The sequence below is a fragment of the Xiphophorus hellerii genome, chromosome 11 (assembly GCF_003331165.1).
Source record: "Xiphophorus hellerii strain 12219 chromosome 11, Xiphophorus_hellerii-4.1, whole genome shotgun sequence".
Lineage (NCBI taxonomy): Eukaryota > Metazoa > Chordata > Actinopteri > Cyprinodontiformes > Poeciliidae > Xiphophorus > Xiphophorus hellerii.
Genome location: NC_045682.1, coordinates 19,396,207 through 19,421,929, shown reverse-complemented (window position 1 = coordinate 19,421,929; position 25,723 = coordinate 19,396,207). Strand labels below are relative to the sequence as shown.

General features: G+C 38.7%; 1 protein-coding gene across 4 annotated transcripts in view; it reads right to left on the bottom strand.

Moving 5' to 3' along the window:
• LOC116728189 (vacuole membrane protein 1) overlaps positions 1 to 25,723 on the bottom strand; it is a 75,579-nt gene that overhangs the window by 30,033 nt on the left and 19,823 nt on the right. For all 4 annotated transcript variants that reach the window (XM_032576081.1, XM_032576079.1, XM_032576080.1 and 1 more), the window contains 4 exons: positions 17,300 to 17,533; positions 11,106 to 11,237; positions 1,347 to 1,427; positions 1,037 to 1,153 (listed from right to left, as the gene is read on the bottom strand). In XM_032576081.1, coding sequence (XP_032431972.1) covers positions 1,037 to 1,153; positions 1,347 to 1,427; positions 11,106 to 11,237; positions 17,300 to 17,533 — 564 coding nt within the window. The remainder of the gene's footprint in view (positions 1 to 1,036; positions 1,154 to 1,346; positions 1,428 to 11,105; positions 11,238 to 17,299; positions 17,534 to 25,723) is intronic.

Genomic DNA, 25,723 nt, shown 5'->3' with positions numbered 1-25,723 from the left:
ACGAAGATCAAACGTACGCTTTGGAGTATACAGAAACACACACGCACGCACACACACAAAAAGTCTCAAAATCCCCTTTTGTTTCCTCTTGGCCTAGAAGTGAGCGCGTCACCTGCTGTGCTGTAGGTTTGTTTTTTTTTTCTTTTCTGCCCACACTGTAAATGACTGAACGTTTCTCATTGGAAGCAAAAGTTGAGTTTGAAGTAAATTAGACCGAGCAGCTACAGGACAGACCGGGCCCCCAGGCATGCCGGAGAGCCGGGACAAGTATTTCTTTCCAAGAGACAGAGAAGGACACACCTCTACCAGTGGGGGGGCCCCAGGGACCCCTGGGTGAAATCTGGTCCTGTATGTGTGATTGTGCTTGCCCCACATGTATCTCTCCCCTTTTCCCCCTGATCCCCTCACCCCATCTGTCCCTCTCTCCTTCTCTTTCTCCATCACCTCCCACCAGCAGGCCACATTTATCTGCCCGTAACGTGTGCTTGCTGCAAATTTGCACCTCTTTTTTTTTTTTTTTTTTTGTTAAACTAAATTTGGTGAGGGACGACGCTGCGTGCCTGTGCTTAACCCCTCCTGTGCGTCACCACGAGCACATTCCCCGAGTCTGCTTAGAAAACAAAACGCTAAGCTCCTGACGCTAATCACGGACATACTGCAAATTCCTGGACGCAAATTGAGGATTTTCCAGGATTAGATGAAACATTAGTAATGCCAAAATTCCCAACTGTAGTTTCTTAGTCAGCTTTGGGAGACTTTCCTGTGAGTTCTCTGCTGTACAGTGCGCAGGGTCTGCTGCTGCAGCTACAAAATGGTTGACAGCCCTGCCTCTGCTTCACAAAATGGCCTCCCTGTGAGCAGCTGCTAGTGCAAAGATGCTGAGCCTGACAGTGAGTCATTGCATAACACAGCTGTCTGTTAAAGGGCCGTATGAAGGACATATATTTAAATACAAATAAAAGACAGGAAATAATCCAAAAGAAGATATGCCAGAACCTTCTTTTAGAGGAGTTACAGGAGAGACGGAGAAGCTCACCTGAATGTGCATTTTGATCACAGCCTTTCCAATCAGCGTTGCACCAAAAAACGTCCAGAAGGGGACCAGAAAATGTCCGCACGTTAATCCGGCCAGGTCGAACAGCGGGTTCGGGATCTGAGAGATGAGAAGGTGTGACTTTAGACTAATTGTTTCAGTTCTGCACAAGAAATAAAACAACTGAGAGTGAAGTATTTCTGTTTGCTAGATTTGCTTCGTTTCTGCGCTCCACTGATTAAAACAGAGCGTGTGTAATTGTGCCGGCTGGACTGTCAGAGAAAGGTGAATTTTTATTTATTTTTTAACTCACAGAGGCGCAGGCTAAAATCCCAAAGAAGCCGACCTTCTGGATGAGCTTCTGGATGGCTACTTTCGTTCGGGATCCAAAATCCTGAAAAATAAAAAATTAAAATTAAAAATCTAAGAAAGGTGTGTCAGGATTTTAGATCACATTATTTGTTCAATTTATAAAACGGAAAGAGTTTCCTTTCAGGGTTAACAAAATCTTGGTTTTTGTTTCACAATTTGATCCACATCAGCCTGAGATTAAAGAAAAAAAACATAATTTTTCAAATTGTTTGTATGCTTGATGTAATATCCCCCAAAAAAAACTCTGTTCATCAGAAAATAAGTTTGAACCAATGTTGTTCATCCAGCTGCTCTAAGCCTCATTAACCAAATCTGACAGTTATGTAGTTTCATAATTCTTTTGTGACCCTCTGTCGCCCAGAAAGTTGGAATGAAATATTTCTTCCTCTTCCCCTGAAGTGATGCGGCAAGGTGTTTTATTCTTGTCAAATAAAATATCGTCTCCGAGTTTTATTACTCAAGCTCTTCCAAACATATCAAATAGAACCAAACTAAAAACAGAAATTTGTCCAACTTACTGGGCAATCCAGGTATAAAGTGTGTAAATTATAAACTATGTAGCAGAGAAATAAACAGACTTATGTGAAAGGAGGGTGTGAACAAATCTGCAGGGTTGCTTTTTAATTCCTGTTTTGCAGAATGATCGGAACTAATGATTTCTGCCTTTTAAAAAAAAAAAAGCACGTTTAGAAATTAGGGGGATATAAAAAATAAACTTTTAGGGTTTTTCCATCATCTCTCAGTGCGAGCGTTTCAGTTGTTTTTTATTTTTATTTGCACACTGGAATTTTGTTTTGGAATCTAAAAATCCCTTTACTGTCAAAATCAATTGGAATGTGAAAGAAATATTTGGGCTGTAAAAGCTTTCAGTAAAACTACGTGCAAAGGAAAAGCAGCAACATCAGGAGATTCCTGCTCCTCCTGTGAACAAGTTTGCAACAAATGACTTAATTTGAGCACCAAAAACAAGGAAAAAAAATCAAATTAAAAATTTGATATTCAGTAGAACATATTATTTAGGACTTTAAATATGCTTTTAAGAGATTCTGCAACACCAAATCTGAGCCTCAGGGGTTTTCCTAAAGTTTTAGGATTTTATTTTACAGAAGAGAAAATCTTCTTAATAATTAGCATTCAAATATAGATTTATAAAATATATATAAATCTAAATCTGTCTAGCTAATGCACTTTTATACAAATACAAGCAAAAAAACAAGTGGTACAGAAGAGTGTATGTTGCGGAGAAAGTATTGATGCTGCGAATCCAACTCTTTTGATATTAAATAATTATATTTACCGTAAACATTTATCAAAAAGGGAATTTTAAGACAAAACTGGTTTCTGTACTAAAGTTAGAGCCATCATGCAGATTTAAAAATGTTAAAGTTGGCATTAAAATGCTCTGATTTACCTGTCTCCTTCTCTAAATAAATCACAGAAAAAATATGTCTCAACATTTTTCATAGCCTGCAGAAACATTTAGCTGGTTTTTGCATGTCTGTAACTCAATGTTAGTGCCTTATTAATTGTTTTAAGTGGCAACGTGAGAGAATGACAGCAGTCTTGTGTCATTCCTGTGACTCAGAAATCCAGGACTTTTCCGCTGCTGTTGCTCCATCGCTCCTGACAGACTAACAAAGGCCTCTTTTCACTCCAATGACACAGATTTATTCAGAATATTCCAGGAAGAGAAGATATAACCTGTTTGGATTTAAATTGTTGTTGTTGTTTTGTTTTTGTTCTGGGAAGACTGTGAGTGCCAGGCAGCGCTGCATGTACGAAATCTCTGATTTTTGGATGTTTCTTTCAAAATGAAGGTAAAGACAAAACAATTACTTCAGGGCAGAATGGATTTCTTATTGCTAAACTGAAGATTTTTTTTCCACTGAAATGCAAATTTTGCTGATTAATAAAATACTTTTGCTAGATGCAGTTTGAAAAATGTTGTTTTCAAAAATGTTTAAAACAAATCTTCCGATTGTTCAGACCTGAATGTGATGTGAAAATGTTTTTTGAACAAGCGAAAATCAGAGACTTAACAGTAAAGAAAAATGTGCATCAGATTCAACTGTTTATTAAGATTTTTGGGTTTTTCTTAAGAGATATCAAACTAATTATTTTGCTAATTATATCAAATTTTTTAAAATAAACAATATTTTATTTAGAGACATATTTTAATTTACTTTATAAAAGATGAAAATGCCTTTCTTTTTCTGCTTAATTTTCTTGATTTTACCCAGACAAGTTCTGGAATGTAAAAAACGGAACATAAAAGTTTTAAAGCTTTAGGTCGATTTTGTTCTTAGGGAATAGAAAAATAAACTGAAAAATTAAGAAATTTGAATGATTAAATTCAGATTTTCTACAATAACGTACATTTAAAGAACTGTGCATCTGATTTAATCGTTTCAAATCTCTGTGAAGGATATTTTCATCTGTACAAACTAAAAGATTTTTGTGCATAAATGGACACTGCAAATGCATTTATTAATTATACCAATAAGAAGGCCTTGCTTTGCATTTAACATTGATACAAGTATATATGAATGCTTGTTTTAAATTTGTTTTGATAGAATATAATAAACCTGATTATTTGCTGTACTTCATGTTTAGTTTCCCAAAGAATAAAGATTTATTCTTGATTGAAAAAGGCCCAATTTAAATTAAAAAAAAAAAAAATACTGTTTTATGTAATTTTAATAAAAGACAAAGCAAGGCCTCTCCGATTTTCTTGAGGATTTTTTTATTTTTTCTCTTAGCTTCATGATGTCCAGAAGGGAGGCTTGCAACATTATCATGCCTTATATGGTCAATAAAACCAATTCGGTGCTGATGACATTCTTTGCGGGGTGCAACCCAGCAGACAGGAAATCTGAGAGACGCAAGAGGCGGCCTAATAAGGTGGTGGGGGGAGCAAGGAGACACAGAATCTGATTGGTTCTCGATTTGAATTTCTGCCTCCACTGTTGTCCAATCGTGAAAGTTTCTCCTCAGACAACCCAGTAGTTTTAATTTCACCCAGTCCCCATGTGCATGTGGGTGTGTGTGTGTGTGTGTGTGTGTGTGTGTGGGGGTGTGTGTGTGTGTGTGTGTGTGTGAGCAGCTCAGCTGGTGGGATGCAGGGAGGGAAGGAATGTGCGTGGCTGCTTTACAGCCGAACCGCTGAGGACAGAGTCGGGGACACCTGACAACGATGACTCCTGCAGAACCAATCACAGCGCATTTCTTTTGTTTTCAGACATCGTGACACTTTGGTTATTTAGGTGCTGCAGTTGAACTTTTGGCTTGTGCAGCGAGAGACCATAAAAATAGTCAGAGAGCATGTCATTGCAGTCTGAACAAAGGGTCCCAGAGGAGATAAGAGGAGGGGGCCACAGAGCGTTAGTGAGTGTATGTGTCAACTTGTGACACTGTGATTTACTACAGCTGAACTGCACACTTGGATCCCCTCTCCTTTGTGCATTTCTGGGCCATGGAGGCATCTATCTAGGATGGCTAGGATTCAGACATCCCGGCTCTGCCGCTGGCGGTTGAAGGAAAATCACGGTTTTTTCCCTGGCGCCTGGCCAGGAACGTGTCCTCCCAAACGCTAGCCCAGTTCTCCACCCCCGTTAGCAGCAGCCTGATGATCAGGAGGAATTACATTTCGTAAAATCATTGTGAACCTATGATCCTGTGTAACGGTAAAGATTTGATCCCACCTTTAGCTGTTTAGCGCAGACCAGGAGCTATTTCTGTATCCTGATAAATTAACCCTTAGTAGGCAAAATTGAGATTGTAATTGGTAAGTAATGTCCCGCATCGGTTTTCTTTTGATTCAAGCACATATATTGAATAGATTAGGAGTCATGGAAAAGCTGGAACCAGGGGCGGCTCCAGAAAGTTTTAAAAAGGGGGGACAAATGGGGGCCCAGTGAGAATTAGAGAAGAACCAAAAAGAAAAGACATTAGGATATCATTAATATACAAGTAATGCTGCACCTCACGCTTTTATTCTCTTTGGTGCACAGAGAGGGTCCAGTAAATAGGCAGGATTTTTACCAGAATTGATTCAGGATGGACATTTCAAATTATGAACAACCAGAGGAAAAACAAACAAACACAACAAAACAAAACAGGCACAACAGAGCTTTTTTTCCAGTTTATTCAGAAATTCTGAAGGAATGGGAATGTCCTCACGTAAATGTAATTATAACATGTAAATATAACATAATGTAAATATATTTTATATTAGCAGATATGCTCTATATGCTAATAGGCTCAGATCCAGAAATCTCCAAATGAATTTTCTCAAACTGACCTTTTGTCTGGAGATGCACAAATCAACCAGAGCTCGGAATGGGCAGATATTTCAAGGATAAATAAAAAAACTTAGTTTAGAAATCTATTTTTTAAGAGTGTCCTGGCAATTTTTCAGGCTAACCAGCGATTGGCAAGTCAAATATTTTTCTGTTCATTAAATGCATCCGAAAAATTTATTTTCTGATGCATTTTTCTGAATGATACATGTATCATTCAGCAAATTTCTATATACAGTCATTAAATTCTGAGGAATCAATGTTGTAATTTACAAACTCATAATTAATAGCTCAAAGTTCTCCATTGTCTCCAAATATCTGAAGACAATGGAGAACTTTGAGCTATTTTCAGATAACAAAAGTATCAAACAATAGCGTGTACTTTAATAGACCTTGTAAAGTTATAATAAATAAAAAAAACTGTTCAATATCACGCTATGACGAATAAATGGGGATAATATCCTTTTAACACATCAATGATTGAAAATCGGAAATCGCTAGCCAGAAAGCGACTGATCGGTGAATCTCTGTTGGTCTTTGTCTTTTATGTTTTTATTTTTTAACACTTTAAAAACATGATGTGATACTAACTTATTAAAGTCCAGTCACCGACAAAAAGCAGGGCAGTGACAACACTGCACTCTATTTGGAAAAGTAAGCATGAGACAGGGAAAAATCTATGCACAGCCTATACACGAGTCAACACCCACGCACTTTCCCCCCCGCCTCCCTCCGCTCGCTGTGTGTTTTTTTTCTCAATGAAAATCTTTCACACAGAGGACACACACAACGTTTAAAGTTCATCTCATTAACTCCTGACAAGCCTGCGCCTGCTCCGTCCTCTACAGGAAGTGGACTGATTAAGAACTCGTGACGCAACCGACGTTACGGTCCCCCTTTCAAGAATTGAGAAAAGGGAAGAAGAGCACAATCAAATCTGTCCACACCTCACACACACCCACACACACACACAGAGGGAGAGAGAGAGAAATGCACCCCTGAGTCCACGTTGACAAATTCTTTAACAAGCTGTGGTTAAAGGGAAGCTGGTTTTAGTGTGAGTCACCCCCCTCCTTTCAAACAGTTTACTGGAAATAAAGAGGGAGGAGGAGGGAGGGGGCACTTTCAGAGAAGTCATGTGACGGGGCTGGGCAAACCACAGCACAGAGCGGCTTTGAGTGCAGTAGGCCAGGGGGGAAAGGAGGCATACGCCCAGCGCAGATGGCCCTGATTTGAGTTACAGGAGATACGATCCTGGGAGTTGGCAATCAAGAATTCACAGCCTGTTAACCCCTTCCGTTCCAGATGAAAGAGGAAAAAAAAAAGTTGCTAAGTCAAATAAATAACTGTAGTTCAGATGGGGGCTGGGAGAACAGAATCTGAGACAGCATGTGTCAGTTCGGAGGATTTCATGCCCTCTTGTACTGTGTGAGCAAAAAAAAAAAAAAAAAAAAAAGGAGCCTGACATTCATGACATCAGCGTCTGGAACCGTTAGAAAAAGCATGACTTCATTATTTTTGAATAGGTCTGTTGAATGAGAGAGAGAGAGAGTTGGAGAGAGAAAATACTTTGAGAGGTTTGCTGCTGTGCGTCACGTGAACTTGTGGCAGGAAGTTGGCTCGAGCGGGCTTGGAGGAAAAAACAAAAAAACCAGGCTTAAGTCAACCCGCTTGGCACTGGCGGACCGTGGCGACCAGAGCGGCGACAAAGTCAGACAAAGCTGGGGTGAAGAGTGTGTGGGCTGAGAGGGGGTGAGTGGGAGTGAAAGAGGAAGGGGGGAGTCGGGGCCATCATGGACGTGGAGCCATGGTGGGTTGAAGCGGGGTCACATCCTTGACAAAAAGAATTAACCGCTTCCTGTCTGATGCACAGTGATCCGGACATGTCCTTGTTTTTCTCCCCGTTTCAGTCCCCCAGTGGATTCACTTTGCTCTACTACTAACCAAAGGTCCAGCATTAAACGGTGCAGGTGATGAAGACCTCAGTCCACTAAGAAGATGAAAGGGGAATTAAAGACTGGGTCTGCCGGAACATCCGAACATCAGAGCAGCTGTAAAAGCTTCACGGTTCCAGGTCTTAAGTCCTTGATGGTGCAAAAAAAACAAAAAAACTTGCGTCCGGATGCTGTTCAAACACACAAGCCCTCGTCACATACTTTCACACACAGCTGCGTAAAGAAAGAGAGAGAGAGGCAGAGAGAGAGAAGGAGGATAAGAGACAGAGTTTAGAGAGAGCAACAGACAGTGGAGGACAGAGGAGTTGAGAGAATAGCAACTGAGGGACAGTCAGGCTAAGTCAGAAAGAGAGCGAGGCTGAGGTTGCGGTAGCTTCGTCACTTCCAATCAGTCTCTCTATGGATGCGAGAGCAAACAGTGGCGCTCCTCCTGCGTCCCACCGTCGCCGGTTTGCTTGCGGACGAGGTCTTCGGCGCTCGGATGACGATTGAGACAATGTGTACGATAAAAACATCGCCCGTTTTGCCTCGCTCCTCTACGCTCTCCTCCGCCTCACTGGCCGACTGTCGGCAGGGAAGCTCCCCTATATCAGCGAGTGATGTCAGAGCAAACCCCTCTCGCACATGTGGTCCAAACTCCAGTACTGATGTTGATTGCCTGCTGTCTGCTGCGATTTCAGCAGGTGCAGCATCCCCGCGCTTCGTTCCGCTGCAGGATGGGATTTCTTATTTCTTTCTTTCTTTTTTCTTTTTGGTTTGTTTAGGAAAATGTGTGGGAAATATGGGGGGCACACATTAACTCAAGTTCTAGTCAGAAGTTTACATACACATGTCCTTGATATGAATGTCATCAGTTTTCAAGTTTTAAGGATTTGTCTGAGGTATTCTTTTTCTATACAACTTGGAATTTTAAAAAAAGAGCTGAGTGTTTATCGCTGATGTTCTCTCATCCACACATGGTCATAATTACGCATACAGACTCAAATATGTTTTAATTTGACTTCTCAGTAGTTACTAGAGCTGAGCGATGTGGCTTAAAAACAAAATCTCAGATTTTTTCATACCAAATCAGATTTTAATTGATTCTTTGTCTTATGTAAAATGCATTTTTTTTTACCCCTTAAATACATATTGAATTTGCTGCAGAACTGCTACACAAGGTCACGGACTTCTGTCTGGTTTTCGCGAATACGCCGTTTTTATTGATCACAAAGATTTTATAATCCAAGTTCAAAGATGCTAAAGCTACAAAAGCTAAAATGCTCTGTTGCTAGGTGTATTAACACACACAATTTATTACACCGTTGTCCAGCATCAGGTTGCTGAAGCACTCGCCCTTGATGGATGGAGCGGTAAGTTCCTTCTCTCTGCGGAAACGACGGACACAGCGAGATACAGAAGCCTGACTAATAATTAAAAAAAATAATAAAATTCTTGATTTTCCAGAAATTAAATCTTCATAGACAGGAAATGTGATTAATCAATAAAACCAATTTATCATCCAGCCTTACTAGTTTCCATAAGTGTTTGCAGCAGACGACTAGTCTAAAGTATCTCTTTGACAGCTATGACAGAATTGAGTATTTCTGAAGAAAGATAAGAAACGAACTAAGTTCCAGGAAACTTGGCGATGTAAGAAAAGAACTGTGGTAAACATTCTTGGAGACATTTCAAAACTGCAGATTTAAAGATTGTACAGAAGGTTCAATTTGTTCAGATGTGTCACTAATTTGCCACGGTCAAATGAAACAAAGTTGATCAGAATAGTTAGGATTGTTAGAAGAATAAGAACCGACCAAAGTTCCTACTCCTGAAACACCAGCAGCATCGTTCACAGTGAAGTCGCCTGGCAACCAGGAACAAAGTATCTGCTGCTAAATGAGCACCATTAAGTTTAACTATTATTTGCAGCTACCTGCATACCGTCTGGGGAAACTTTTATGGTCAGATAAATGAAATAATAAACTGACAAAAATGATTTTAAAAAGAAGTACATTTGGAGAAGTAAAGATGAGGTTTTCAAATCTGCAAAACCTGTGGAAACTATCAAGCATGGCAGTGGCAGTATCATGCTATGGGGGTGTGTCTCTGACAGTGGTACTGGTATTGCACTAAGAATCACAATTGACTTTATTCACCAAATTTGTGCACACAAGGAACCTCACTGTTTTCACTTTGCTCTTATATTTATTTGAAAAATAAACATGTAAAAAAAAAAAAAGTTTATTGCAAATATTATTGAAATGAAATAGGCTGTTCATCAGTTCATTACAGGTTTGAACTCTAAGAAAAAAAAAAACCTAATAATATGGTAATACTATGATGCCCGATTACAGAAACTATGATAACAAATATAATATCTCTTTCTAGTAATCACTGAAAAAAAATTCCCAGTTGGCATCTCAGCAGTTAAACCTTTCGTATAGTTACTCTGTTCTTTGTTTCTTTTGGTATCTTGATGATTTACTGTTGGTGATGAGTCTTTGAGGTTGGAACGCCTCCTTGCCATCACCCTAATCATTAGCGACCGCCACAGATTCTTCATAAGATTATTTATCACTGGTTGAGCAACTCTAAAATGCTACATCCATTTAGAAGAAACACTTTTGAAAAGATAACTTCAAACTTATGAAGTGGGTTATGAATATAAATTTTTTTAGCTTAACTGTATTTTTTACAGAGAATATTTTTTTGTCATATTTGTGAATGAAAAAGACTTCTGATTTGAAATGTTACTAACCTCATATACAGTATGTGCTGAAAAGTAAAACACGTACAGTCAAAAGCAAGACTTACTCACATGTCAAATATGTTATCGTCACGACCCATCGGATAAATTACCAACTGTTTGGTTCAGTCGGGAAAAATAAGAGTCAGTGACTCAGTTGTTCACAAGTTCTCAGGCAGATGTTTGGTTTCTCCTGCTTTGTCTGGATGTTTGAGCCACAAGAGAAAAAATAAAAAACTTTCCTGAGACTGGACACACGACAAGCAAATCTTATAAAATGGTTTTTCTGCACGCGTGCATTTGATTTAATTCTTTTTGCATTATTCATAATAATAGAGAGAGAAAAAAAAATATTTACAAACAGCCGTGAGGCATTGTTGAAATATGTGGAGGGGTGGCATGCTGAGCATATTTTTAAGGAGGATCTCTTAATGAAAGCCTGAAACGGAAGCAGCATTTCACTCAAGTGCATCACTTGATGTTCTCGGAGTCATAATGTTGTGCAAGAGTGTGATTGTGACCGCCTCATTGAGAAATGAAGGTGTGGTTATTTCAACAGCTAAAGTGTGTGGTAAATCCCCAACTCTGGAGTTAGGAAGAAGACCAAGTGAGAATTACCTTCATGAAATGAGTAATAGGGCCAGACAGAGTAGAAAGTAACTACAGTGGCGGTAACTATGACGATGGGGGAGAAGAAGGTGCAAGGAGCAGTGTGTCACCTGGGCGGACTCGGTCTGGTCCAGCATTTCCTCAAATTTCTGGTAATCGTCATCATCTGGATCAGAACCAGACAGGCGGGCAGCCCGCGCCATGAAGTAAGGAGGGAGCTCCCCTATAGCGGTACCAGCGCCCTGCTCAGCAAAACACAAACAACAACAACACACAGAGACGAAGACTTAAAATTAATACGTCAGTTTAAAAGAATATTGAGGGAGATATGATGCTGTAAAGAAACGTATTTTCCTCTTTTATAATTTTGTTATAAAATCCCACTTTCGTCTTTAAGGGGGTAAAAGGCAAGGGGTAGAATAAAAAGTATTCTACCCCTTGGATGTTTTACCCTTTTTATTGATTTTGCAAATCAATGATTGATGATTGATAATGAGCAATGACGTTTGGCTTTTTAGACAAAAACAATGACCAAAGATCAATAAAATCTTAAATGTCAAATGTAACCTGATTTCTACAAAACAATGACAATTAAATAAAATGACTGAATAAATATTCACCCTCTTTAAAGTGACTGATCTAATTCAACAGAAGTCCACTCAACTGGTGCTGTGGGGATGCTGCTCAGCAACAGAACAATTAAAATCTCTAAAACATTCAAGCATTTTACGAAAACACTATTTTATGAACCTTTAGTCTATTGTCACTTTTGTATTTGGTCATTTATCAAGAGGTTGATGTTTATTTGACATCGGAGGCGGAGCGGTACCAATATTCTTCCTGTGTGAAACCTTGAGTATAAAATAAAAGCATTTCCACTCAATAAACACCAGATAGAAACTAAGACAGAATGATTTTTTTTATTTTTTTTAAATAGCGTTCTTTTAAAAGGCTAAGATAATTTTGGTTCTTTATTTTGGCATCAAACAGTAACTTTGTGTGGAAATTCCTGACATGCTCTCATGTGTTCCATAAAGTATTTATAAATACCTCATATGACTTTTCACATACATATTCATCAGCTTTTAAATAAAAAAACTCCTCATCCTTGTTCTGTATATGTTCTCATATTCGACATAAAGAAGTTCTCCAAAGTTATTGAGTGTAATTTGTGAACAGTTTTGCTAGCATGGTCGCTCAGAACCAAACAACTAACTCACACACATCCCTTTGAAGATGTGACTTACTCCTCGTCTAGAAAAAGTTAGCTGCACTGAAGAGAGCACCAAATAATGGGTCCTATAGTACTTTAGTCCTTTTTCATTTTGACTAAAGGAAGTCTGAGACATTTCACTGAAACCTAATGTAATTGCAGTCACTATGCCGATTGTGTCACCCTATAGACTAGCAAGCAAAAACAGAACACAAAAAATATTTGAACAGCCACAATCTGAACAAGTTTTCAGTGCTTGATGACTGGGATTGTGTAACAGAAGCAATTAACAGGACTAAAACAAAAAGGATTTACAAGAGTAAAAATCCCACAGATTTTCAAACAACTGTGGATCCATTACAAACAGGGCCAACACAGGGGCAAAGCCATACGCTAACTCTACATAATACAGCTGCCAAAAGGAGCTTGTAGCTGTAAAGTGCTAGAGCGTGTGTGAATGGCTTAACAAGAAGAAAACTGAAGTGATTTGTGGGAAATAAATCCTAAGTATTTTGGTGGGTTCACCAGGTTCGTGAAACAAAACACGACAATTTAGGGAAGAGGGAGGGAGTGGAAAACAGATTTGATAAACAAAATAAAATGGCAAACTCCAAAAAAATGAAATGTTAAAATGGTTTTAATCTTCTCCACAACTTCCTGTGCTTTATTTGGGAGCAACTACAGCAGGGGTCCCCGAAGTCGGTCCTCGAGGGCCGGCATCCTGCAGGTTTTAGTTCTCTCCCTGGTGGTACCAACAACATTTTCAGCATGTTAATGTTCTTCTTAGGCCTTCTAATGAGCCATCATTGGATCCAGGTGCGTTAAACCAGGGAGAGATCTAAAACATGGAGGATGCCGGCCCTCCAGAACCGAGTTTGGGGACCCCTGATCTACAGCATCTTTTACAAATCAATCATGTCTTCGACCCGCAAAGACAAACCTTGAGCAGGCATAGCTCACAAGTAGAAGCAAAGCCGTGAGCTTTTGGAAACATATCGTCACAGCAGGTGTGTGCAGAACTGACGACAGCACAATACATAAAATATGTGTCGTAAAAATCCCTATACTATTATTTTCAATACAATAACGGCCGATGAATAACAATGGTAGAAATGTTGTTGGCCAAGGAAATTTACTTCTTCAGAAGTAAATTATATGTCTCACCTTATTGTGCTTCTTTACAGAAATGATTTCTGAGTCTTGCCTGTGCTTTTAAATGCTGCGGCTCGCTGGTCGTACAAAACAATATGTCATTACTACATCTCTTCCTTTCCCAGTTGATGGATATCTGGCACTAAATGGCTTGGAAAGTCTGGGGCGTAACAGAGGCAGCCAGGCTTCTACCAACCTCATCACATCATTCCTGTTGAAGAGCTGGGAGATCTGGGAGCTGGTTTTTGCAAATAGCACTCTGCAGGTAAAACCCTAAACAGTTTGTGTCCAGGATATGTGGGATTTTTTCTGACCCTAACCCCATACAAGTCCAACTTTGGTGATGATTTTGTGAGATGACCCAAAGTAAAAAGAGACTAAATATGAATGAAGGCCACATTTTCAGTGTTTTGTGACTAAAAATTTGTTTCAATCCAACTTTACAACTGCTTTGTGTTAGTTTGGTAAAAAATAGCCCCTTGTTCTACGCTTTGCTTCATGCAAAGGGCCCGGAAACTCAACTATTAAGAAACAATTGCTTCCTGGAGGCGTGGACTCTGCTGAAATCTTAAATGTTACCTAATCGCTAATGTTCGGCTGTGACGTATGTAATGCACCAGTTTGATGCTATCAAGCTTACCGAAAACAACCGTTCTCCACAGCAAAGAGAGAAGTGCCGAGCTGAACGAGGCGCCTGTTAATGATAATTCAATACTTGGATGCGTGGCCAATCTGGACTGAATGGCGTTGCTCACTTCCTCCGCTGCCATTGCTACAACTACAGGCAGACTACAATTCTAAAAGAGCGCAGAAAATCGACGTCACCGTTCAAAACGTCCCCGGTTTGCTGATTGGCTCGGTTGATATTCTACTGGAGAAATCCAAGTGAATGACAGAAAGTCCAGACAGAACAGTGAGGGCAGATTAGAACTGAGCAATGACCAGGCTAGCTTTGTGTTGGTCTGCAACACAAAATCCAAACAAAATTCCCTGAATGTTATGGTTTTAATCTGACAAAATGTGAAATAGTTCAAGAGGTATGAATACTTCTAGCTGTGCAGATAAATTAAGTTCCAATTAGAAAACACATTTGTATGATTACAAGGTCTTATTAATGTTAAGCATTAAACAAAGCAGAGAGGAGTGAAAAAAAAAAAAAAAAGGTCTTTGCCGAATGTGCTGTTCTGGCTGTACACACAAATCCCACCATCATCAAAGAGGAATATAACTAACTAATCACAGCAGCGTTACTTATATGTTGCTGACGGGCTGAGCCAGAAGATGATTAGTGGGTAGTTAGCAACCATGGCAGCAACAACAAGCCCAAACAATCACTGTCAGGAGGCGGTGCTATCCCCCAAAATCTGGCACGCTGCATCTGTAATCTGGACACCCTGTTCTCGAGTTAACACGGCCGTCTTTAATGAAATCTTCTACTTTGTTTTTTTTTTTTTTTTTTATATAGACGTGCTTTAATCTCCCTGGCAGCTGCTCCATTCAACAGCTCCGCTTCTGTTCGCGAGCGCGCAGCTCGGGGTATTTGTGAAGCAGGGCAATGAAATTTGCCCACCTGCGCCGCGCCGCTGTTTGAAGTGGAGCACTTAACGCATCCACTGTCATGGACTTCAAGAGCAAAGAGGGAGAAGGACAAAGAAAGAGGAGGAAAGAAAAAGTTGGTAGCAGGAGGAGGAGGAGGAGGAAGAGGAGCAGTTGTGAGGAAGGTTGGGCGACGTTTCATGTCTCATCACCAGCATAAGCGGCAGGCTGGCAGGAGATGGGGTGGTAAAAGGGGCGGGGCTTCGTCGCTGAGGCTTTGAAAACTTGCGTGCAACAGGTGCTTCTAAACTGTAGAGCTGACAAGCCTCGTGGGTGGGGGGAATTGAATCCAGAGGGGGATTTGGTGACAGAAACACAACAACAAACAAGAGAGTTTGGTAATCCTTTGAAAGAAGGAAGAGTTTGTGTGTGTGTGTAGTTAATATTTTACAGCTCTACTGAAGCCTGGGGGCCAATTACAGCAGAGAGCAGAAGGGCCGGTTCCCGTAAAGGCGCCAGCAGTGAAGAAGTAACTGAAGAGGTTTATTTCCCCCTCAGCACTTACATCTTCCACATTACTAGGAAGAGGGAAGCAGATGATTGTAAAACAATGAATAAAATACCGAGTTCAGCTTTTTAATTCCCCTTCAGTTCTCCATTTCTGGGCCAGAAAGAAACAAAAAAAACAAAGAAAAAAAAGTGGACTGTTGATAAAAGCGAACTTGAAAAAGCTAAACAGAAATCTGCAACGGAGCGTGACTTTTTAACCGGTCTGGCTCATGTCTTGTTTTCTTTTTTTATGCATGTGTGAGTTACTGATAAACCAGCAGAGTCAGAAAAAAAGCTTGTCTTTCTCTTTTAAAAACAGAAACCAAAAAGTTTATACATTAAATATTTGAATGTATTTTTGCCTGTGAAGTAGAGGAAATGTTTCTGTACAAGCCCTGAGAAGAAATGGCCCGACAGACTGAAAACATTTTTGTCTTTCTTGGTAGTCACCAAACCGAATTGGGCAGATGTGTGAAAGCATTGACGTTGCTTGGTGGAAATTCACTGTAGTCAAAAGGGGTTTTCCAAGAATATGAGTTATTAATATGCACCTTTTCACCCCATGTAAATTTGTGGCATTTCTAACCTCTTACAAGAAACATAAAAAGGAAGAAGCATGTCTAAAATGAAAAGCAGAAGAGTTAAAGCAGCTGCTAAAAGATATTTTAAATGGACACTAAGGTCAAAACAAGTTAATTATTTATAATAATGTTTGGATAGTAATAAATACTCACATGTCTGGGTTTTATGTAAAAGCACAATCTCCCCCTAATGTTTCTAAAAGAAATCAGTTCTGGTTACTTTATTCTCTTTCCTATGTGAAACTTACAGTCCCTTGCAAAATAATTCATAAGCCCTGAACTTTTAAACATTAAATCAATGTTTAATTTTGTATAAGTTTATAAAAGTAAAACTTTTATGTAATTTATAAAGTGGTGCAAAAGTGATACACAGTTTTTTCATATTTTCAGATGACACTAAAACTGAACTTATTGGTAGGTGGTGGCGGCATCATGCTGTGGGGAGGTTTTTATTGAGCAGGGACAGGAACGGAGTTAATAATGCAAATAAACACAATGTACAGTATATATTATGTGCCTTTAATTAAAATTTTTAAGACATCCGACTGAGTTGCACATCTCTAGGATCAGAGTACACCATTTTTATTTCTGATAACTGAGCAGTATTTTTGTCATAATGTTGTACAGTATTTTATTATTATAAAATAATTAATTATTATAATTATTAATATAATTACTAATTATATATATATATATATATATATATATATATATATATATATATATATATATATATATATATATATATATATATATATATATATATATCCATTCATGTTTTTTGTATTTTTTGTGTGAACCTATATACCATGATGCTGCTATTACACCTACATTTCTCCAGTGTTGGACAATAAAAAATATATCTATAAGTATAAGCAAATGTTTGATGATTCAAGTGAGGAATTAAATTGATCATTAAATAGAAATCTGGTCACATGATGATGCATTGCAACTGGATTTGATGTGAAAGGCCACTCTACAAGGCATTGGCAAAAGACAGTCACAACCTTTAGGTAGGAGAATGTCAAAAACAATCAATTCTTGTCCTTATACCCTACTTTGTGTTGGTGTATCTCATAACTTCCAAATAAATAAATTGAAGTTTGTCGTTGCAGCAAAACAATATGAAAGTTAAAGGGGCATGAATACTTTGGTAAGGCACTGTAGTTTCACTGTTACAGTAAAATGCACCAGTGAAATCTGGTTCCGATCACTGCAAAGTGACTCAGCCAAGGCAAGTACCCACAGCCGGTGCAATCCTAATAAGACTCACCCACATACAAGCTTCCAGACGAACTTTTGAGATGATGGTCCAGAGGGAGATGCTTCCCTGGAGGCCCGCTGGGGCCACCATCCTGTCTGCCCCCACATCCACCTGCTCAGCACCAGGGCCGGATGTTGGTGCTTCCTGTTGGGGACAGACAATTTGGTCCGGATAGGGAGGCTCAGGGAATTCCACCGAACCACATTCATAGGCTGCCAGAGTCACTGCTGCAATGTGAGGTCCCTGAATACCAGAAAGCAGACACAAAACACAGACAAGTGAGAAAGAAGGAGAAAATGCTAATTCGTTCAAAGCAAGCGCAAGTGAAAACTCTTAACTCAAACAGAGTGGGAGCATAGCTACCTGCTGGTATTTTGAGTCAGTGGAAGACCCCTCTAATATTAGCATAGGTGAAAAATTGCAGCAGTGAGTCAAATATTAACTGATAACAGTTTTATGTGGGCCAGAATCTAAAGACATTGTCCTCAAAACTGTGCTACGAGTTGCACAGACAAACATCAAACATTTGGAGGATAAATAGCGGTGGTGCAGAGCTATCAAAGCACCAACAGCCAAAGAGAGGAATTGTTTTACTGGAGACGTGCAGCAGAGAAAATCTCAGGAACGTGAAGTATAAACTGAACAATGTACCAGAAACAAGTGGCAACTACACTGTATATGCTTTGTTTCATTTATCTATGATGTCAACCAATTGTTGCTCCGGTTCCACATAAAAAAAAAACCAACTTAATTTTCAGCTCATGTGACTCAGTAGTGTTGGCAGTCCAAGGTGATTACATTACGAAGCCAACAATATCCTACTGTAACAACATGTTTGCCATATAAGGTTGTTTAGTACTGTCAGTTGTAAATTCCCCGACTCTAATGACCTTAACAGTATTGAACACTAAATCAGTTAAGGAAGAACTGATCTAAAAATGTAGAGGCTCTGGTGGATGACACAAAACAAAACCCAGAAGTGGTTTTAGTGCTTTGTAATTTAGATGAGAAAAACTAAGGGTTAGATACTCAAAAGAACTGTAGCTATTAATTTGCCTAGCATCATTTCATTGACTGATTGAAACATGGTTGCTACTCCGCCACCTCACCCTGCACTTCCAGGAATGTGGAAATTTAAATAATTAGGAGGAGTTGACTCACTTATACACAGATATTCCTCTTGCTGCAGTTTTCTGAGACAAATTAAATAAATTTGATTATCACAAATCAAGACGTTAAATCAATAAACCACCATTTAATTGTTTTCTTTTTCTGTTCAGCTTGACCCATACATATTTTTATGAGATTTTCATCATTTGCTCCTTTTAGTTTCTAATGTACTTGATTTTGGCCGTGAGCATGATGGTATTTCTTTGGGGTAATGGATGGTAGCCGTACAGAAACTGCAGAGAAGTGTATTAAATTATGGCCTAGTTCTCAAGTGGCTGGAGATCTGGAAAAACAGAAACACTTTCAAACAATAATTTAGTTCCCCGGTTAGATGAAGTCAAAGAACTCTATGATTGCAGTAACTGACTGCTAAGTAGTGAATAAAAACAAATAATTCCTTACAATGCTGCTTCCACTCCTGTAATTTAGTTATCATCGTAGGCTTCTTGAAAAGAAATAACAGCCCTTTAAGCATGATGTTTCGTGGTCATTCAAGTCTGACTCACTTTGACAGTAAGTATGATAACATCTTGTCTCAGAGTACAAAGTTTGATTAGGTTTTATAACAAGCAGAAGTCATCATCATGTGACCAGATTTCTCCGAAAAAACACAAGCCATTCAGCGCAAACCTGTAAACGGATATATAACAATCAGACAATTCTTTGGTATGATCCCTGTAAATAAAGGCACGACTGTGGCGTGGGCTGATGTAAGAAGACACTTTGTACTGTTTCTTCCATGTGTTTACACTCATGGACGTGCGTGTAGGAAGGGTGCTCCCTATGACGCACAGAGGCAGTTTGGCATTACACAATGCAGCACCATTTGCCTTCTGGCAAAACTTGGGGCTGGACTGGAACTTCCGCACCCGCACGAGACGAGGCAGGACGGGACAGGACGGGATGTGGGAGCACAGTTAGGCAACAGAAACTGCCAAGTCATCTCTAAAGGAAATGTGCTTCTGCTTTTAAATATGTACGGTACGCATAGCATCCAATCAAGCTTCCGGTTCAAAGCTTACATGCACTCAGAACGGGTGTGAATATTAGGTCAATTTAGGGCATTTAATGATTCATCTGTGATCATTTAATATCATTTTAAGGATTTTGAAAACAATCATTGGGTTTGTGTTTTAGAACGTTTGCATTCAGTGAGGATATTCTCTAATCCATCTTGCATCAGATTAATGCAGGCCTAAATAACATATTCTCCCACTGATAATTGGTTAAATGTCCCAGGAGAAACTGTGATTAGGGGTTAGGGTTTTAGGCAGAATTTCTGAAATTAGTTTTTTTTTCCTGGGACACTTATGGTTTTTAATCAAAATCCACAAGTTTCCAATAGAAGCTTAATGTCTGGCTGCGTTAGCTATCTTTTTCAAGCCAATTTAGATGTGAGGTCGGGATTGCTATTTTATTGGAGCACCTTACAGTTTCCATCTGTAACAGCTGGTGAGATATTTCTCATTTTAAAAGGCACATCTTCACTCCTCCAAATATGCATCTTATTATGACTAAATAACTTTGTCTCATATTAAAAAAAAACTTTTTCAGTGGCCATTTTAGCTGGTAAATGTGGGGAGAACCAACTTTGCTGTGGACAGTGAAGATGGTGTTCCAACTGTTTCCTTGCGGGTTGATCCTATCCAGTTTTTCTGCCATTGAAGGTTGGGATTTTCTTCCAGATCATGGCAAAAAAATGTACATAATTTGTGAATCATTTAGAGATAAAATTGCTTAGTAGTAAAACTTATATAGATTGATGACAACTATTAGCTGCCATCAGTCATAATCACTAATTAGAAAATAACAGCTTTGTATCACAAAAATAAATATAACTATAATCAGTTTGCATTGCGACGCCCCAAGTAAATAGGACATTTATGCCGTTGATGGATGTAAAACCTCTGTATGCACAAGTCCCTACATAAACACTAAGCCGCTCCAGATTTTAGAACAAAAATCCGGTTGCTAACACTGTTGTTACCAAACACAAACCGGGATATCTTAGTGACCCAGATGGAAAAATAAAGAAACTCCCAGCATTGACCCAGTCAGAGTTGTAACTCCTCAAGCACATGTCCTCCCATCTGAATATGAAGAGGGGGCCACTTTCACATCGACGCACACAGATCCTTCAATAACACAAACTCATCAAGCAGACGGTTGTATGAACAAGAAAAAACTATCCTCCTCACAACTCCCAGTGTGTTTACCCAACACACACACTTACTTAGAGCTAAACAATAGAGTGTGTTGCGTGACTAAGAGTACCTGCTCACACTCGCTCTCTTTTTTTTTTCCCTCCCTCTCTATGTTTAATGCTGTGTCACTGCTTCTCTCCTTCCGGAAAAATCCAGCTCTCTCATGTTTTCGGCTCAACATCCAGGTAGCCGTCTCCCTCTGTCTCGGTATTCTGCTCACTTGATGACGGACGTGTGCAAGCAGGAACTTAAAAAGCAGTTCCCTTAGTTCTAGAGTAAAGCAGTAAATGATTAACAATAAAACACACACACACACACACACATACACAGAGTTTACTGTAAACAGAATCCAGGTGAGATTTGATGTGTACTGAACTACCCCCCCACCTCATGCTGTTTCTGTTTTCATATCTGTCTTATGACGACAGGCTTTCATGCCACAAAATAGTACTTACATCCACACGGATCCAGTAACAAGGAAATTGTGAGCAATGCTGTCAGTGTGTGTAGTGATATCACCGTGAGATGTGTGTGTCTGTTAGAACACATGGCCGAACCAGAGCAGCTTTCAGAACAAAACAAGACTAATAAGATTGTAGGATTAACCCTTAAAGCTTTTCTGAAATATAACTGGAGGGTGTGCATTTTTTCCCCCCCATCCAACTTAACACGCAACTGGGAAACTTTTTTTCCATTTCCTTTGCTAGCTAACCCTTCTGTAATTTCAGTGCCGCATTTGCAGGGACAGTAGAACGTTTTGCTCAGTGTGAAGCTTTTCTGCTGATTGAGGGTGTAGATTTAAGTCTGAGTTTGTTTTTTTGTTTGTTTTGAAGCATATTTTAAATTCAGCTGACAGATCATTCATAACTGCAAGTCAAAATTAAACTGTTGCTGTTCACTGCTGGCAAAAAATGGGGCGGGGGGGAAAGTTACACTAGTACATAATTCTGTAATCATTTATATCATTTTAGAAGACAAAACTTAAGCAGCTGCCTGCACTATCTGGAAAACCTCAATTTCATGATCACAGAATCTCATTACATGAATTATAGGATTTCATAATCAAATTTATGGAATGTTTCTTTTCATGCATTGCTTTCAGATTTCATTTTAAGCAAGTCATGAAGGTTTTTGTCATTTCATTGTCTACCCTTTAAATTCCTGTCAAGCAATTTGTATTGTCTTGTGTGAGAATAGTGTGACGTAAATTAACTTGTTTTGTCTGCCATGTTTCGGTTAAATTAAATTCAGATGAACAGAAGAGAATGTATTGAATTAATGTCAGTTCAACAGAGTTTTGCTCAGTGAAGTTCAGCCAAGTTTAATTCATTACAGTGCAAGTCAGTTCAATTCAAGTTTACGTTAGCTCTAGTAATTTCAATTCAGTTTGGCTCATTTAAATTGATGAGTTAAATTTATAACTCAGCTCAGTTTTCGAACAGTTCAGTTCAACTCAGTACATGTCAAGTTAGCAAAATTCAATTCAGTTCAATTTACAGTATATGTGATTTGTTCATTTTCCCCCAAAAACATTTTATTTCAAGGTCCTACTTAGATCCAACTGTATAAAACTCAATGTAGTTCAAGCTTTATTCCAGTACAGTGCAATCTGAATTAAACCTAAAAGTATTTATAAGAGATTAACTTACACCTGATTATGATGCAATAATATTTGATTCAACTAATCATAAATTGTTTTTAAAAAATTGTCCAACTAAGTTAAACCAGCAGATCACATTTATTTAGTTTTCACTTCCAGCATCCTGAGAAAGCACATGGTGATAGTAGAAAGAAACGATTTTTAGAACAAGAAATGTCCTGACAAATACTTTATCATCTTCTTATATTGTATTTCAACCTTTTTTTTTCCTGCTCACACAAATTTATAAAAGCATATTCTAGTGCCTCTGTGATCACAGACTGGTAGGTATTTTAAAGCTGTAGTAAAACAGATCATGGAAAAAGCAAATGAAACAGTTTTTATCTGTTAACACTGCATGACTGTTTGAAGCATGTGGCTCAACTATATGACCGCTTCGTATTCAGACGTTAGGATTTCCATTTTTTAAGTTGGAACAATGATCCAAACATGCTCACTGAAGTCAGAAATGTCAGGGTTGAAGTCTAAGTTGGAGGTTTGTGACAAACCCTAACCTTAAAGTCCAATAAAGCGGTCTTGGATGTATGCTGTCTTGGCCAGGACCATATTGTCAAATAAAAGGTTAAATCAAAAAAGTATAAAAGTTATTAAAAGCAGCAATAAATGGAAAAAAAAAATATTTACTTTGTTTCTGGTTACACTATTTATTCAATCAAATCTTGTGCTACTGTACAACCTCCTTTACATGTAGGTAGGGTTAAAAAGTTATGAATGGTATTAAATTGTATTGTTAACAGTAGTTAACCTGGTGGCAGATTAATTTGTAAATCACATTGGTTTTAGTACTAGGAACTGGTATACTGCTGAGTTTGAATCTAACTCGAGAAGTAAAATTTGGTATAATCTTTACAAACACTGAGGCAATTTACATCCAAAATTCTTCTGAAAATGTCCAAAAACAGTGCAAGTACCAACAGTACCACAAGTTAAGAGTCATGAATATAGAAATATTACAGACAGAAGCCTGTTAAGTGATTATTAAAGTCTGGTTTCATTATTTATCAAAAACATAAAGGTCTTTGCTTGACCGTACCATTTTTCACATTTAATATTGCCTAGTATGCATTAGTAGCTAATCAGAAGCAGACACAGGTTGTGAACGCATCGTCTCAGTTTCCAGCTGCTTCCGGAGGCCAGCGCGGGCATTACTGGCCGTCCAGAAACTGACCAGTCCTCAGCGGCCGCAGCCACAAGATGGTCCCATCATTAACAGGTCGCTGTGGTTGTCAAGGGTCATTTAGGCACATTAGACACGGTCCAGCTAGCATAACCTGCTAACCACTTCATACAGAGGGATGCTGCTGGAGGCGAAGCATGACAAACATTAGAGGTTAGTTCGTTATGAAGAAGCCCCGGTCTGGAGCCGAGAGGGAGGTAAGGGAGCTCTGGACTCGGGCCATGGATGGAGCCGAGACACAGAAAGGAGGGGCAGGGGTGTTTAGAAGTGGGTGGTTAAGTACACACCATGAAGAGGTTACAGGGGCTGGTCCTGGTGATTTATCCGTGCGGTTTCACCATATGACTTGGAGTTCTGAAACCACTCCCCAGCAGACACACAGATTCATTCTGTCCTCAAACGTTCAGTAGAGGAAACTTTGGACAAGGAACAAAAAAAGAAAAAGAAAAAGACTTTCATTTCAGTTCAGGTTAAAGGATTGTGAAGTGATTTTATGTTAGATGTGGAAGATGAAGTATTAAAATAAAGCTGATATTTTTACACTACTTGAAATAAATGTCTAATTCATTATAAACTATAATTTGTAAAAATAAAATAAAAAATGACTTGAATTTGAAAATCATCTTGCTTTGAATTACTCAACTTGATCAACTCTGTTCAGACAAAATAATGTATATGGATATGGCTTAGATTTATTTTATTTGGCTGTAAAAACTTATTCAACAATATTCAATGCCTAAATGATCCCAGCAGTTTTTTTTAAATGGCATTTATATATTTAGTATCAGAAAAAAATTAGAAATAATTATGCCACTTGATTTAAATAACAAAAAACACTGGCAAAAAATAGAACATATACTGTATATGTATGTATGTACATATATAATGTGAATTAATATCGCTTTTCAATAACTAAAGCACTATTTTAGCCACTTTTTGCCTGAGAAATGAATACATTTCTTAAAAATTACTCCCATAGCGGTGAACGTTAAAATTATTTTGTTTTGTTTTATTCTTTCTTCTGACAAAAAAAACAAAGTGATCAGCCTTTATTATATTAAAGCCTGAATATGATTTTCTTTTACCTCAGTTTTACAGAAAATAAAAGTAATATGGCCATTCTTCAAAAACTCCTACCTCAAGTTTTATTACATAAATGTTATTTTCTCAACTATCTTCCTAATACTCAGTCACAAAAAAGTAAAGCCAAGCTTTTTGGATTTCAAATTAATTAATTGCCGCTACCAGGAAGGACAATAGAGCTACAATACAGAGCCACCTGGTTGCTTCTAGAAAGCATTGAGTAATTTTTTGCCGTAGAATGTCATAAGATAGCTATGCTTAAAATCTTTCACGAATACAGGCAGCCAGCAGCGCTCGGCTTTGGTCTGGTCATGTTTGGCTTGTTCTAGGGCACGTGTTGGTCCAATTTTAAACACTAAACCCACTTTGGCCCAAGACCTGCTTCCTTTGGCCCGTTGGGGTGCGTGTGCGTGTGTGTGAGAGAGAAAGAGAGAGTGTGTGTAGCATTCAAGCTGAATAGAAATTGTACTTGGTATTGACAGGACTCCTGGGGTTTCTAACGAACTGAGCGCCAAATGCCTCAAAACCCTGAGGTGAGACAGTTGAGATTGAGAATCCATTAAATATAACACACACACACACACACGCACACACACACACACACACACATAAGGATTTCATTGAAATATCTTGCTGGTATTTGGTTTTGAAAGACTTTTAATGAAGAGTGACTCACAAGATGTTCAGGCATATCTGTGTCTCCAGTCTCTAGGTGAAAAAGTAAAGTACTTAGTGATAATAAAATCTGAACTCCTATTTAATCACCGTCCCCTCCTCATAACTGGAGCTCTAAAAGGAGAAATATCCACAAACGATGCATCTTTATAGAATGTAATTAATACTGCCTTGTTAGGAGTGACAGGATCAAATCCAAGCGACAAAGTTCCGACACACTATCTAGATTTAGTTAAAAATTAATGCCGCCAAATGGAACTTAAGGAGGTGTCGAAGTTAAAGTGAGAGATCCATTACTGCCAGGTACCGGTGAGTCAAGAGGCGCTTTTCAGTTTTTCAAAGACCAACTGAACTTGATCCCGATGTGTCACTCCTTTTCTGGGTAACATGCATGCAGGGTATCGATTGTCATTTTGGTGTAAAAAAAAAAAAAAAGGAGATGATTGTGCCACGCTGAGTCATTC